This window comes from Cygnus olor, chromosome 16 (genome assembly GCF_009769625.2).
Source record: "Cygnus olor isolate bCygOlo1 chromosome 16, bCygOlo1.pri.v2, whole genome shotgun sequence".
Lineage (NCBI taxonomy): Eukaryota > Metazoa > Chordata > Aves > Anseriformes > Anatidae > Cygnus > Cygnus olor.
In genome coordinates, this window is record NC_049184.1 from 15,227,055 (window position 1) to 15,237,627 (window position 10,573).

At 67.8% G+C, this 10,573-nt stretch overlaps 1 protein-coding gene across 1 annotated transcript; it reads left to right on the forward strand.

Annotated features, from left to right (window-relative positions):
• Positions 1-3,076: 3,076 nt before the first annotated feature.
• Positions 3,077-9,956, forward strand: MYLK2 (myosin light chain kinase 2). Its single transcript, XM_040576319.1, has 13 exons — positions 3,077-3,168; positions 3,933-4,787; positions 4,965-5,365; positions 5,510-5,844; positions 6,725-6,830; positions 7,076-7,169; positions 7,377-7,486; positions 7,976-8,117; positions 8,245-8,315; positions 8,473-8,601; positions 8,759-8,911; positions 9,263-9,395; positions 9,757-9,956. The coding sequence occupies exons 2-13, from the start codon at positions 3,978-3,980 to the stop codon at positions 9,835-9,837; spliced, it is 2,565 nt and encodes an 854-aa protein (XP_040432253.1). The 5' UTR covers positions 3,077-3,168; positions 3,933-3,977; the 3' UTR covers positions 9,838-9,956.
• The last annotated feature ends 617 nt before the right edge of the window (positions 9,957-10,573 follow it).

Genomic DNA, 10,573 nt, shown 5'->3' on the forward strand with positions numbered 1-10,573 from the left:
TACCGTGAGGGCAGGGAGGAGAAGGCTGGCAAAGAGGTGGTGAAATGATGGAGAGGTGGCCTCCGGGTGCCTGGCAGCCGTGGTGTGAAGGAGCCCTTCCCTGATTGCCCCGCATACCTGCGGTTCTCCAACCTCCACCCCTACGTACACGGCTGCACCAGCACCCCAGTCACCACTTTGTGGGGTGGTGGAAGCGGCTTATCCGCTCCTTTGTGACCCCTGTTGGTTCTCTGCTAAATGCCTGCCCCTGCCTTTGATGGCTGCAGAGACCGGTGAGAGCTGAGCCAGGCTTGCTGAGGCCACGGATCTGAGCTGCAGGGGGCAGGGGATGCCCAGGGGCTGTTCAGGAGCCCCACGCTGCATCCTTCAGAGCAACCCCTGCTTTTTTGTGGTGTGATCCTGACGGATCTGCCTGAGCTGCTGCTGCTGAGCAGCTGCCGCGTTTGCCTTCAGAACCAGGCAGGCTCCGTGGGGAAGTAGCTCCAGCCCCATGTTTCCCCCACGTTTCATTTTCTCCTTGGCTTAAACCTCACCCTGAGCTCCTTGTGTGACCGGACTGAGCCCCTGCAGGGGCTGTGGCTGCTCCTAGGGGGAGCAGGGTGGAAAATCCCTTGGGAGCGGGTGGAAAGGGGCTTATCCAGCACCACAGCTGGGGCAGGGCATGGCAGCACCAGCCCCTTCCTGAGGCTTTCCAGCTGCAGCCCCCAGCAAGTGCCACGTCTCTCCCATGCAGGATGCGCGCCCAGCCTCGGGCTTTGGGTGCTGCTGGGGGAGGCTTCCCAGCGGGGCTGCCTCCAGGGAGCACGGGGCTGCTCTTCCCTTTCCGAGTCCCTGTGCTGCAGTTGCAGCCCTGGGTGTGCTGCTCACATGATGGAGGTAGGTAATAGTTTAAAAAGAAGTCTCCATTGTACAAACCAGCTGGTTCTGCTCATAGCCGGAGCACAAAGGAAAAGGTTACGGCCGAGCTCGGATGGGGCCCTGCCAGGAGCGTTCCCAGGGCCCAGCCCTGACAGCAGGGCCAGTTTGGATGCAGAAATAGCAACAGCCCCAGCCCTCCAGGTTTGTTCTTCTAGATAATCACTTCCTTAGGCTGCTGCCAGGAGGCTGCCTCCCAGCTGAGCACCTTGCTGGGGTCGTGCAGCTGCTGGAGCAGGGCCACGGCAGCCCGGCTTCACCCCAGCCCACGACCACACCGGCTGGGGACAACGTGGGGAGGCACCTCGGGCACCTCTCTGCCCTACCCGGAGCTCCGCATCCCCCTCCAGGGCTGGGTGTAGCGGGAAGAGAAACGGCCCCGGGGCTCCAGCCTGGCCCCCGGTTCCTCCATTAAGAAGCAGGGCACAGGGTCAGCTGGCAGCGGGGTGGGTGGGCAGGTCGTGCGTCACCTCTTGTTTTCCACTGCAGCTGATTAGGAAAGAGGATGGGCCAGGTCCTTTACAAGGCTGATCCTGGAGCTTTCCCCGTCCAGGTTTGCTTTAAGGCTTTTATTTGGCAGTGGGGTTTGTGCAACAATCACAAACCCCCATGCGGCTGAGGCCCCTTCCCACAGGAGGCAGAGCTTAGCAGAAGCACCGTCCCCTCGTGTTGCCCCCCATCATCACCCAAACCCCTTCCCCCTGCTGTGCCTTGTGCTCTGCAGGGACTCCTTGCATCCTCTCTGGGGTGCCCTGGACGAGATGAGCACGGCTCCTGGTCACCCCGTGGGGGCCTCAGCCCAGCTCCATCCCCGCACCGTGCTGCGCCGAGCCCTGTGCGGAGCAGCCGGGGTCTGGCGTCGGCAGGACCCGAGCCTTGGTGATGCCCCTGCTGTGGAGCTCAGGGGGAGGCGTTTGGCCGTGGCAGGGGATCCCTGCGGTGCTCTTGGCCCTGAGCCTGCCCGCGGGGCAGTGAGGCCAGCGCTCGGCCGGCCCCGTGCTGTGGGATGGTGCCCCTCAGGAGCGGGGCTCCCTGGCAGGGGAGGCGAGGAGCCGAGCAGCTGCAGGGCGGCCAGGAGCCCCGGGCAGCTCCGAGAGCAGATGCCTGACCCTGGGTGCCCTGGGGCATCTCTGTTGTCCTGCTGCGAGCTGCTCTCGCTGTTTTATTGCCCGTCACCAAGCCGAGACCTCTGCTGTCCCCCCTCAAAGGAGCAACAGATGCAGGCGGAGAGGGCTGAGCCCTTCCTCCTCCAGGCTGCCCTGGCATTCCTGCGGCCGCTGTGTGATAAATCGGTGTGCTGGGTTTTTAATAGTTGGTATTACTGGAGTGCTTTCACCCAGCAGGGCTGGCAGGGGAGGGCTGGGTCCAGTTACCCTGGGGTTCCTCCTGCAAACCTCAAATGACCACCTCCACCCCCAGCAGAAACCCGAGAGACAGAGTCTGCGTGCCCTTGAGCAATGCTTTCCTCACCTTAAGTTTCAAAGATTTAAAGTAAACAAGGCTCTGCTGGCTGGGGGAGTGAGGTGAAAACCTGGTGCAGCCTTTGGGACTGAACCATCTTCAGGCCCCAAAGCCCTGCTCTGCACCTCTGGCAGGGGCTCTCGGTGCCCGTGCGCCTGCACACAGCCCGACCCGTCCAGCAGCACCCCCGGGTCCTTTTTTTCTCTTCCTGATCCTCCAAAATGTTCATTTAGATTCCCATTACTGCCTCTCAGCTGGTTCCCAAAGGCAGCTGCAGCAGCGACAGGGGCTGGTGCTGCGGCTCCCTGCTGACGTCCCTTTTGCTTTGGGCCCCCGGCAGCGCTGCCCGGTGCTGGCCGTGCCCGCGGGCACCGCGTGGCGCTGGGGGAGCCGAAGGTCCCCTGGAGCCGCTGCCCCAGGGGCTGTCCCCAGCGGCGTGGGACCCTGCGCAGAGCTGGGGGTGCCCGTGTGGGGCTGCCTCGTGCCCTCCCTGCCGTGCTGGTGGGGCGGTGAGCGGTGAGCCGTGCCCGGGCAGCTCCGGCACCGCTCGCTGCTTGTGCGCGCTGCCGGCCGGCGGGAGCACGAAGAGTGGCGTGTCCTTTGAACGGGCTCCAGCAGCGACAGGTGCTGGGAAAGGCGACGCGGGACGGCTCCTGCTGGTGTAAAGGATACTCCTCTCTGCCCGCACTAATCCAGCTCCGTTACACCCAGTATAGAAGGGGGTGCTCCGGCCAGGCGCTGCCACAGCGCCGATGCTGCTCTCCTGACTGCCCTCTGCCCCGGGGACCCCAGGTAAAGGGGCCAGGAGGGGCTGTGCGGGTGGGCAACGGGGTCCCTGTAGCCACCGGTCCCGTGCCAGGGGCAGTGGGGTGGCCCTGGGGACAGCCAAGCCCTGAAGCCAGGGAGCCGAGGCTGCGGGGAGTGGGGACAGCTCAGCCTCACGCTGCTCCCTGCCAGCGGCCCGCAGCTCCGAGCCCAGTAAAACCAGTAAGCGGCTGCCCCACTGCCAGAACGGTTGCCGGCGGGTTTATTCCCACCAGGGTCAGGATTGCAGGGGCCAGGGCAGAGCCGCGGTGCTGGGCTGGGGGCTGGTGCTGCCGGCCTGGCAGCTCTGCTGGCACACGGGCACCCACGGGTGCTGCCTAACCCCCTACAGCCCCTCGGCGTGGGACCACTTGGGTGGGAGCTGCCGGGACCCCCAGCAGACGGGGCCGTGCTCTGCCGGCAGCTCCTGGGGATGCTCCCCTCGCCCCCCCCCCGTGTGGGCACCCGGCGTCCCCTGCCCCCCACGGGGGGACGCAGCCTTCGTTTGGCACCCCGGCCCTGCCGGCTGCCTGCGCGGCGCCGTGGCGGCGACAGGTGCCGGTGTCAGGCCATCGATCAGTCACTGCACAGCAAATATCGGGGCACAACGGGACGGTGCAGGGACCGGGGGGGGGCCGCACGGGGCCTGTCCCCGTGCCACCAGCGAGGGAACCCTTGGGGCTGCGGGAGAGGAGCCCCCCCGGGAGCCTCGCCGTGCCCGGAGCCGCCAGCTCGCCTCTTCTCTCCCGCAGGAGCCTCGCCGACCCGGGGCAGCCGCCTCCGGCCGCTGAGTGCCCATGGAGCAGGACGGCGTGGCGGGCGGCGCGGCCGATGCCGGGGGGGCTGGGAGCACGGCCCCCCCCGGAGCAGAGGCCAGCACAACCCCGCGTGCCCCCCCAGACGCAGAGCCCGCAGAGGGGAAGGGGCCGGCTGCTGCCCAGGCTCAGGGTGCAGGGCAGGAAGAGCCCAGGAAGGAGAAGGCTGCGGCTGCTGAGGCTCGGGATGCGGGGAGAAAGGAGCCTGCCAAGGAGGAGCCCAAGGGAGGGGAGGCAGAGCCCTCGGAGAAGGGCCCGGCTGCTGCTGGGGCTCGGGACGGAGGAAAGGAAGAGCCCGTGAAGGGGAAAGCCCTGCCTGAGGGAGAGCCCCAAGGAGGAACGGCAGAGCCCGCAGAGGGGAAGGTGCCGGCTGCTGCCCAGGCTCGGGGTGCAGGGAAGGGAGAGCCCCCCAAGAAGGCTGAGGCTGCAGCAGAGCCCCAGGCAGGGAATGCAGCACAACCTGCACAGGAGAAGGGCCCGGCTGGAGCAGGGGCTCAGGATGGAGGCAAGGAAGAGACCACGGAGAAAGCCGGAGGTGTTCCAGAGGCTGAGGGTGGAGGAAAAACAGAGCCCGCGGAAGGGAAGGCTCCAGCTGTGGTGAAGGCTGAAGGAGGGAAGGCAGAGCCCGCAGAGGGGACAGCACAGGCTCGGGATGGAGCGGGGGAAGAGCCTGTGAAGGAGAAGGCGCCCGCTGCTGCAAAGGCTCAGGAGGGAGGGAAGAAAGCTGCAAAGGCAGAGAAGACCCCAGCTGCAAAAAAGCCTGCAAAGGAGAAGGCCCCTGCTGCTGTAAAGGCTCAGGATGGAGAGAAGAAGGCAGCAAAGGCAGAAAAAGACCCAGCTGCAAAAAAGGCTCAAGACAGGGGCAAAGAAGAGCCCACAAAGGAGAAGGCCCCAGCTGCGGCAAAGGCACAGGATGGGGAGAAGACAGCAGAAAAGGTGGAGAAAACCTCAGCTGCAAAGACGACTCAGGATGGAGGCAAAGAAGCTCCTGTGAAGGAGAAAGCCACAGCAGCTCCCGCAAAGGTGGAAAAAAGCGCAGCTGTGACAAAGGCTCAGGATGGAGGCAAAGGAGAGCCTCCGAAGGAAGAAGCCACAGCTGCTGCGAAGGAGGAAGCCACAGCAGCTGCTGCAAAGGCTCGGGATGGAGAGAAGAAAGACACAAAGGAGGAAAAGGCCCCAGCAACAGCAACGGCCCAGGATGGGGGCAAGGAGCCCACGAAAGAGGAGGCCCCAGCCGCTGCAGAGGCTCAGCCTGAAGGGGAGAAAGCGGCCGGTGCGGAGGTGACGAGCAAGCAGCAGCCACCGAGGGGCCCCGAGCCCGCGCGCCCGGCTCTGCTGCAGAGCCTGAGCTGCCCAGCCGCCTGCCAAAGGTACCCGGGGAAGCATCCCCCTGGGGCTGCCCAGCGAGCTGCTGCCCTCCGAGGAGGGGGTCCCCTCCCTGGGGTCCCACGGGGCAGAGGTGGGGGCCGGGCGTGGGGCTCGGGGCGCTGCTCACCTCCTGCTCCTGCTTCCAGGGAGGAGCGGCCCGGGGCGGAGGTGGCTGCGATGGAGATGATACCAGAGGAGACCGCGGTGGCAGCAGCAACAGAAGGTCTGGTGGAGCCCGCCCTGGCCCAGGGGGACCTGCGGCCCCCCAAGCAGCCTGACCCCGCGGGCAGCGCTGGCATCCCGCAGGAGAGGACGTTGCCCGGTGCCGCAGGGCAGCCCCAGCCCGCTTCGGAGCCTCCCGGGGACGCGGAGCAGCCTGGCCCCGGTGCCGCGGGGCAGCCGTCCTCGACGGAGGGAGAGCCACCCCCCAGCCCCTACCTCACCCCCGATTTTGGGAAGGAAGACCCTTTTGAGATACTGGGTAAGGCTGCGCCTCCCCCCAGCCCTGTGCTCTGTGCTTTTTCCTCAGCCCGGTGGCGGTGGCACCCCGGGACCCTGCACGGGGAAGCAGCCCAGGGGTCTGCCATGTCTCCGCCGCTGCCCTCCCGGGATGCCAGCTCATGCTCCTGGCTCGTCGCCCGCCGGCAGCCTTCGAGCTCCGGTTTCACTGTAAACAGGGCTAAATGCGGCGTGTCCCCTCCCCAGGCTTCTCCCAGCCGAGCCTGGCACGCGTGGCGCTGCCCGGGGCTGCCCGGCGGGACGAGGAGCCTGTCCTGCCGCGGGAGTGACAGCCGCCGCCTGGCCGCTGGCGAGGGACAGCGTGTCCCGTGTCCTGCGCCGCCGTCCTTGGGGGCACGGCGGGGTGGCTGCGCCAAGCCTTCGAGCGGAGGGTGCTGGGGGGGGTCCCCGCAAGGGCCAGCTCCTGCCGAGGTGGGGAGCGCGGGTGCGTGGGGTGCCCCGGAGTGGGTCTGTCCTGGGTGGGCGAGCAGGACGTGGTGGCACGGAGGGGGTGGCACGGAGGGAGCGAGCGAAACGTGCAGCAGGGTGGCAAGGAGGGGTGAGTGTGCCAAGCGGGATGGTGGCCACGGAGGGAGACACGCAGCAGCGTGGCCTGGAAAGGGCGAGCTTGACACGCGTGTTGGTGGCCCACGGGTGGCGAGCGGACACGCGGCAGGGCGACACACGTCAGGGTGACACAAGGCAGGGCGATGCTGCGGGCAGTGCTGGGGGTGCCGGGCAGCTGCTGGGGGCCCCTGACCTGCAGGAGGCACTGGGTGAGCTCCCAGCACGGGGCACCCCAGGGTCCCGGCAGGGGGGACCCCGGCGGGCAGCTCCCTTCTCACCCCCTCCTCTCTCGGCAGACGACGTCCCCCCGCCGCCCGCGCCCTTTGCGCACCGCATCGTCACGCTGCGGTCGGCCAGCGTCAGCTCCCAGTTCAGCCTCAGCTCCAAGGAGATCCTGGGGGGGTAAGGAGGGGTCCTGGGCTGCGGGAGGGCCGAGGATGCCTGGCTCTCCCCCAGCTCTGAGCAGTGAAGGGGTCCCTGGGGAGCCTCCAGCGCCCGGCTCGGAGCAATGCCCCTGCCTGCAGCAGGACCCTCTGGCTGCGGAGGGGCTGGTGCAGGATGGGTGTGGGGGGAGCGGGGAGCTGCTGCCGTGGGTGCTGGGGTCCCCAGGCGGCCGTGATGCCATCGACGCCTCTCCCGTTCCACAGGGGCAAGTTTGGCGAAGTCCACACGTGCACCGAGAAGCAGACGGGGCTCAAGCTGGCCGCCAAAGTCATCAAGAAGCAGGGCGCCAAGGACAAGGTCTGACCGATGGGTGCGGGAGCGGGGGATCTTGAGGGTGCCAAGCTGGGGGGGCTCCTCGTGGCCACGTGTGTGGCAGCATCGGGCTCTCATGTGTGCCTGGTGGCTGCTGTCCCGCCCCCCCACCGGGGCTGTGACCCAGCCCGGCCCTGTGCCGGTGGCTCGGCTGGGTCTGACACCAGCCCCCCGGCGGGGCTGCTGCCGCAGGAGATGGTGCTGCTGGAGATCGACGTGATGAACCAGCTGAACCACCGGAACCTCATCCAGCTCTACGACGCCATCGAGACGCCCCGGGAGATCATCCTCTTCATGGAGTTGTGAGTGCCGGGGCTGCGCTGCGCGGGGCTCAGTGCCCAGGCGAGGGGCACCATCGCGGGGGGCTGCGCCCGTCTCCGGCCGTGGGGCAGATGCCTCAGCCCCTGGCCGAGCAGAGGTGGCTGGCCCCGGGGAATGCCCCCAGCCTTGCTCGTCCCCTCGGGCACCTCCTGGTCTTTCTCTATGGCTGGGGCAGCATCTGCTCAGCCATGTCTGTGTTGAGGCTGGGGTTGACCGGGTCCTTCCCATGTGGCCCCCGCTCCCCCCGCCTGGGCAGGCCGGGGCTGCTCTGCTCCGCGATCCCAGAGGGGAGCTGGGGTGTCCGACCCCATTGTGTCCACGTCCCACCATGGCTCTGCCGTGGCTGTTCCGAGGCAGCCTCCGCGGCGGCCTCCCTGCGGTGAGGCTGGGCCGAGGGCCGGGGGCTCTGCAGGAGGATGGCGTGGGGAGGGAACCCCGGGTGACCCGGGGACCCGTCCATGCCCGTGCAGCATTGAGGGCGGCGAGCTCTTCGAGCGGATCGTCGACGACGACTACCACCTGACGGAGGTGGACTGCATGGTGTTCGTCCGGCAGATCTGCGAGGGCATCCGCTTCATGCACCACATGCGCGTCCTCCACCTCGACCTCAAGGTGCGGGGCCGGGGTGCTGGTGGCTCCCGATCCACTGCAGCTCCTCGCGTCCTCGTGGCTGGGACGTCCCCTCTGGGCCCTTGCCCTGGGAGCCGGGCTCTGACTGGGGGGGTCCCTGTCCCCACAGCCCGAGAACATCCTCTGCGTCGCTGCCACCGGGCACATGGTGAAGATCATCGACTTCGGGCTGGCTCGAAGGTGCCGTGCTCCCCCTGTCCCCATCGGCTTCGTCCTCCTGCTGTTCCCGCTCCCACCTTCACTTCTGCATGAGGGGCGGTGCGGGGAGCACGGGGCCGGCTGCTCGTGGTGGCGGCCAGCCTGTCACCCTGCTGCTGAACCCCCGCCCCGGCCACAGGTACAACCCCCAGGAGAAGCTGAAAGTGAACTTTGGCACCCCCGAGTTCCTCTCCCCCGAGGTGGTCAACTACGAGCAGGTCTCCTACTCCACGGACATGTGGAGCATGGGCGTCATCACCTACATGCTGTACGTCAGGGTCCCGGGGGGCTCGCAGCACCCTTCTGGGGGCTGGGGCTGAGACCCCGCTGCTCCCCCCGGCACAGGGCAGTCCCCAAGCTGGGTTTGCCCCGTGCAGGGGGAGTTTGGGCACCCCCTGCTCATCCGTCCCTCTCCGCTCCCCCAGCCTCAGCGGCCTCTCCCCCTTCTTGGGCGACAACGACACCGAGACGCTGAACAACGTCCTGGCTGCCAACTGGTACTTCGACGAGGAGGCCTTCGAGGGCATCTCCGACGAGGCCAAGGACTTCGTCTCAAACCTCATCATCAAAGAGAAAAGGTGCGATGCTGGGGGAGGCCGTGGTGGCCCCAGGGTGGGCACCTTCCATCTGCATGCTCTCGGCTCTGCCCAGCCCGTGCATTCCGCGTGCAGCCCCCTGTGCCGGGGCCAGCCGTGTCCCCAAAGCCCTGCCCTGGATGCTGGCTGTCCCCAGGCAGGGCCCCTGTCCCTGCAGGGCCACTGGCCACAACCTAGACGCGCTGGACCGCTCACGGTCCCTCCTTGTCCCACCGGTCCCTGGGCTGATGGCCAGGGCACAGATGGGGGGCTCTTGGATGGCACAAGAAGGGGTCAGATGGGGGAAAGGGGCTTCGGGGGACCTGGGGTGACCCGCTTGCCTCTTGCCGCCAGCGGCCGGATGAGCGCAGGGCAGTGCCTGAAGCATCCCTGGCTCAACAACCTGGCAGAGAAGGCGAAGCGCTGCAACCGCCGCCTCAAGTCCCAGGTGCTGCTCAAGAAATACGTCATGCGGCGGCGCTGGAAGGTGCGTGGGGACGGGACGGGACGGGATGGGACGGGGGTCAACACCACCCCGCTCTGCTGTCTGGGGGAGCTTGGGTGCCCCCAGGGTGGGATCTCCCCAAACACAGGTGCCTTTTTGACTCCCCTGAACCCTTCCCAAGAGCACATTTTAGTGGCAGAAGTGGCGTCAGGATGGATGGAGGGGAGGGAAGCTCCTGGGGCTGGCGTTAGCCCTGCACGTCTCTCCCGTGAAACCTGGTGCAGGCAGCGCCTGGGCGGCTGCCAGCTCCCCGGCCCAGCTCCCGAACCAGCCCTGGGAGTGCCGCTGGGCTCAGCCTCGAGGCCTGCAGCTGGACTCGTGCCTCTCCTCTTCCCTTTTACAGAAAAACTTCATCGGGGTGTGTGCTGCCAACCGGTTCAAGAAGATCACCAGCTCGGGGTCGCTGACGGCGCTGGGCGTCTGAGCGTGGGCCGGGGGCTGAGCACCGTGAGCCCAGAGGAACCGCTCGGAGAGAGGGCTCGGGGGCTGCCGAGCCCCATCCCGGGGCCGTGCCCGGGCCTCACCCCTGGACAGGAGCAGGATCTGGGCAGGGGCGGCCCCGCAGGCACCGCGCAGCCCCAGCTCTGCTTGTGTCAGCCGGCTGCTTCAGCCCCCGCTGCGCCTCGCCACGAAGCCACCGCCTCGCTCCTGCCCCGCCGCGTCCCCTGCGGCCGCTGCCCTGCCCCGGCACCGGGCACCGCGGGGTTGCTTGGGGCCTGGACCCCGCGGGCTCCTCACCCGCAGCCGCCCTTCCTGGGCTCTCGGGGCTTGAGCCACCCCTGTCCCCAGCGAGCCGATGCTCCCGCCTGCATTTCCATGGACCGCGAGGTGGTTTCCACGCTCGTTCCTGGCACGGCAGCACCACGCAGCAGCGCTCCCCGGCCTGCAGCAGCGCTCCCCGCTCGCGCTGCTTTCCTGGGACTTCGCAGCAGCCCGACGCCGGCGCTGCTGCCAGCCCTGCACGCTCACCACCACATGGGCACAAGGTTTGCACACTCCGCTCGTAAACGCCGCGGCCCTGCCGCATGATAGCTCTCGGACCCCGAGGTGCCCGCCTGCCCCGTGCGGTGCCGGGCTCTGCTCCCGCGGTGGGGAGCGGGTTTGTGGCACAGGGGTGGCGGAAGGCAGGTGCGGACCCGCACCCTGGGGACTTGGCGCAG

Excerpts from the sequence above, each read along its gene's own strand:
- MYLK2 (XM_040576319.1), top strand. The coding sequence starts at position 3,978 with ATGGAGCAGGACGGCGTGGCGGGCGGCGCGGCCGATGCCGGGGGGGCT. Across the intron at positions 6,831-7,075 it reads TCCAAGGAGATCCTGGGGGG|GGGCAAGTTTGGCGAAGTCC; the intron begins GTAAGGAGGGGT and ends CCCGTTCCACAG. Across the intron at positions 8,602-8,758 it reads GGCGTCATCACCTACATGCT|CCTCAGCGGCCTCTCCCCCT; the intron begins GTACGTCAGGGT and ends CCGCTCCCCCAG.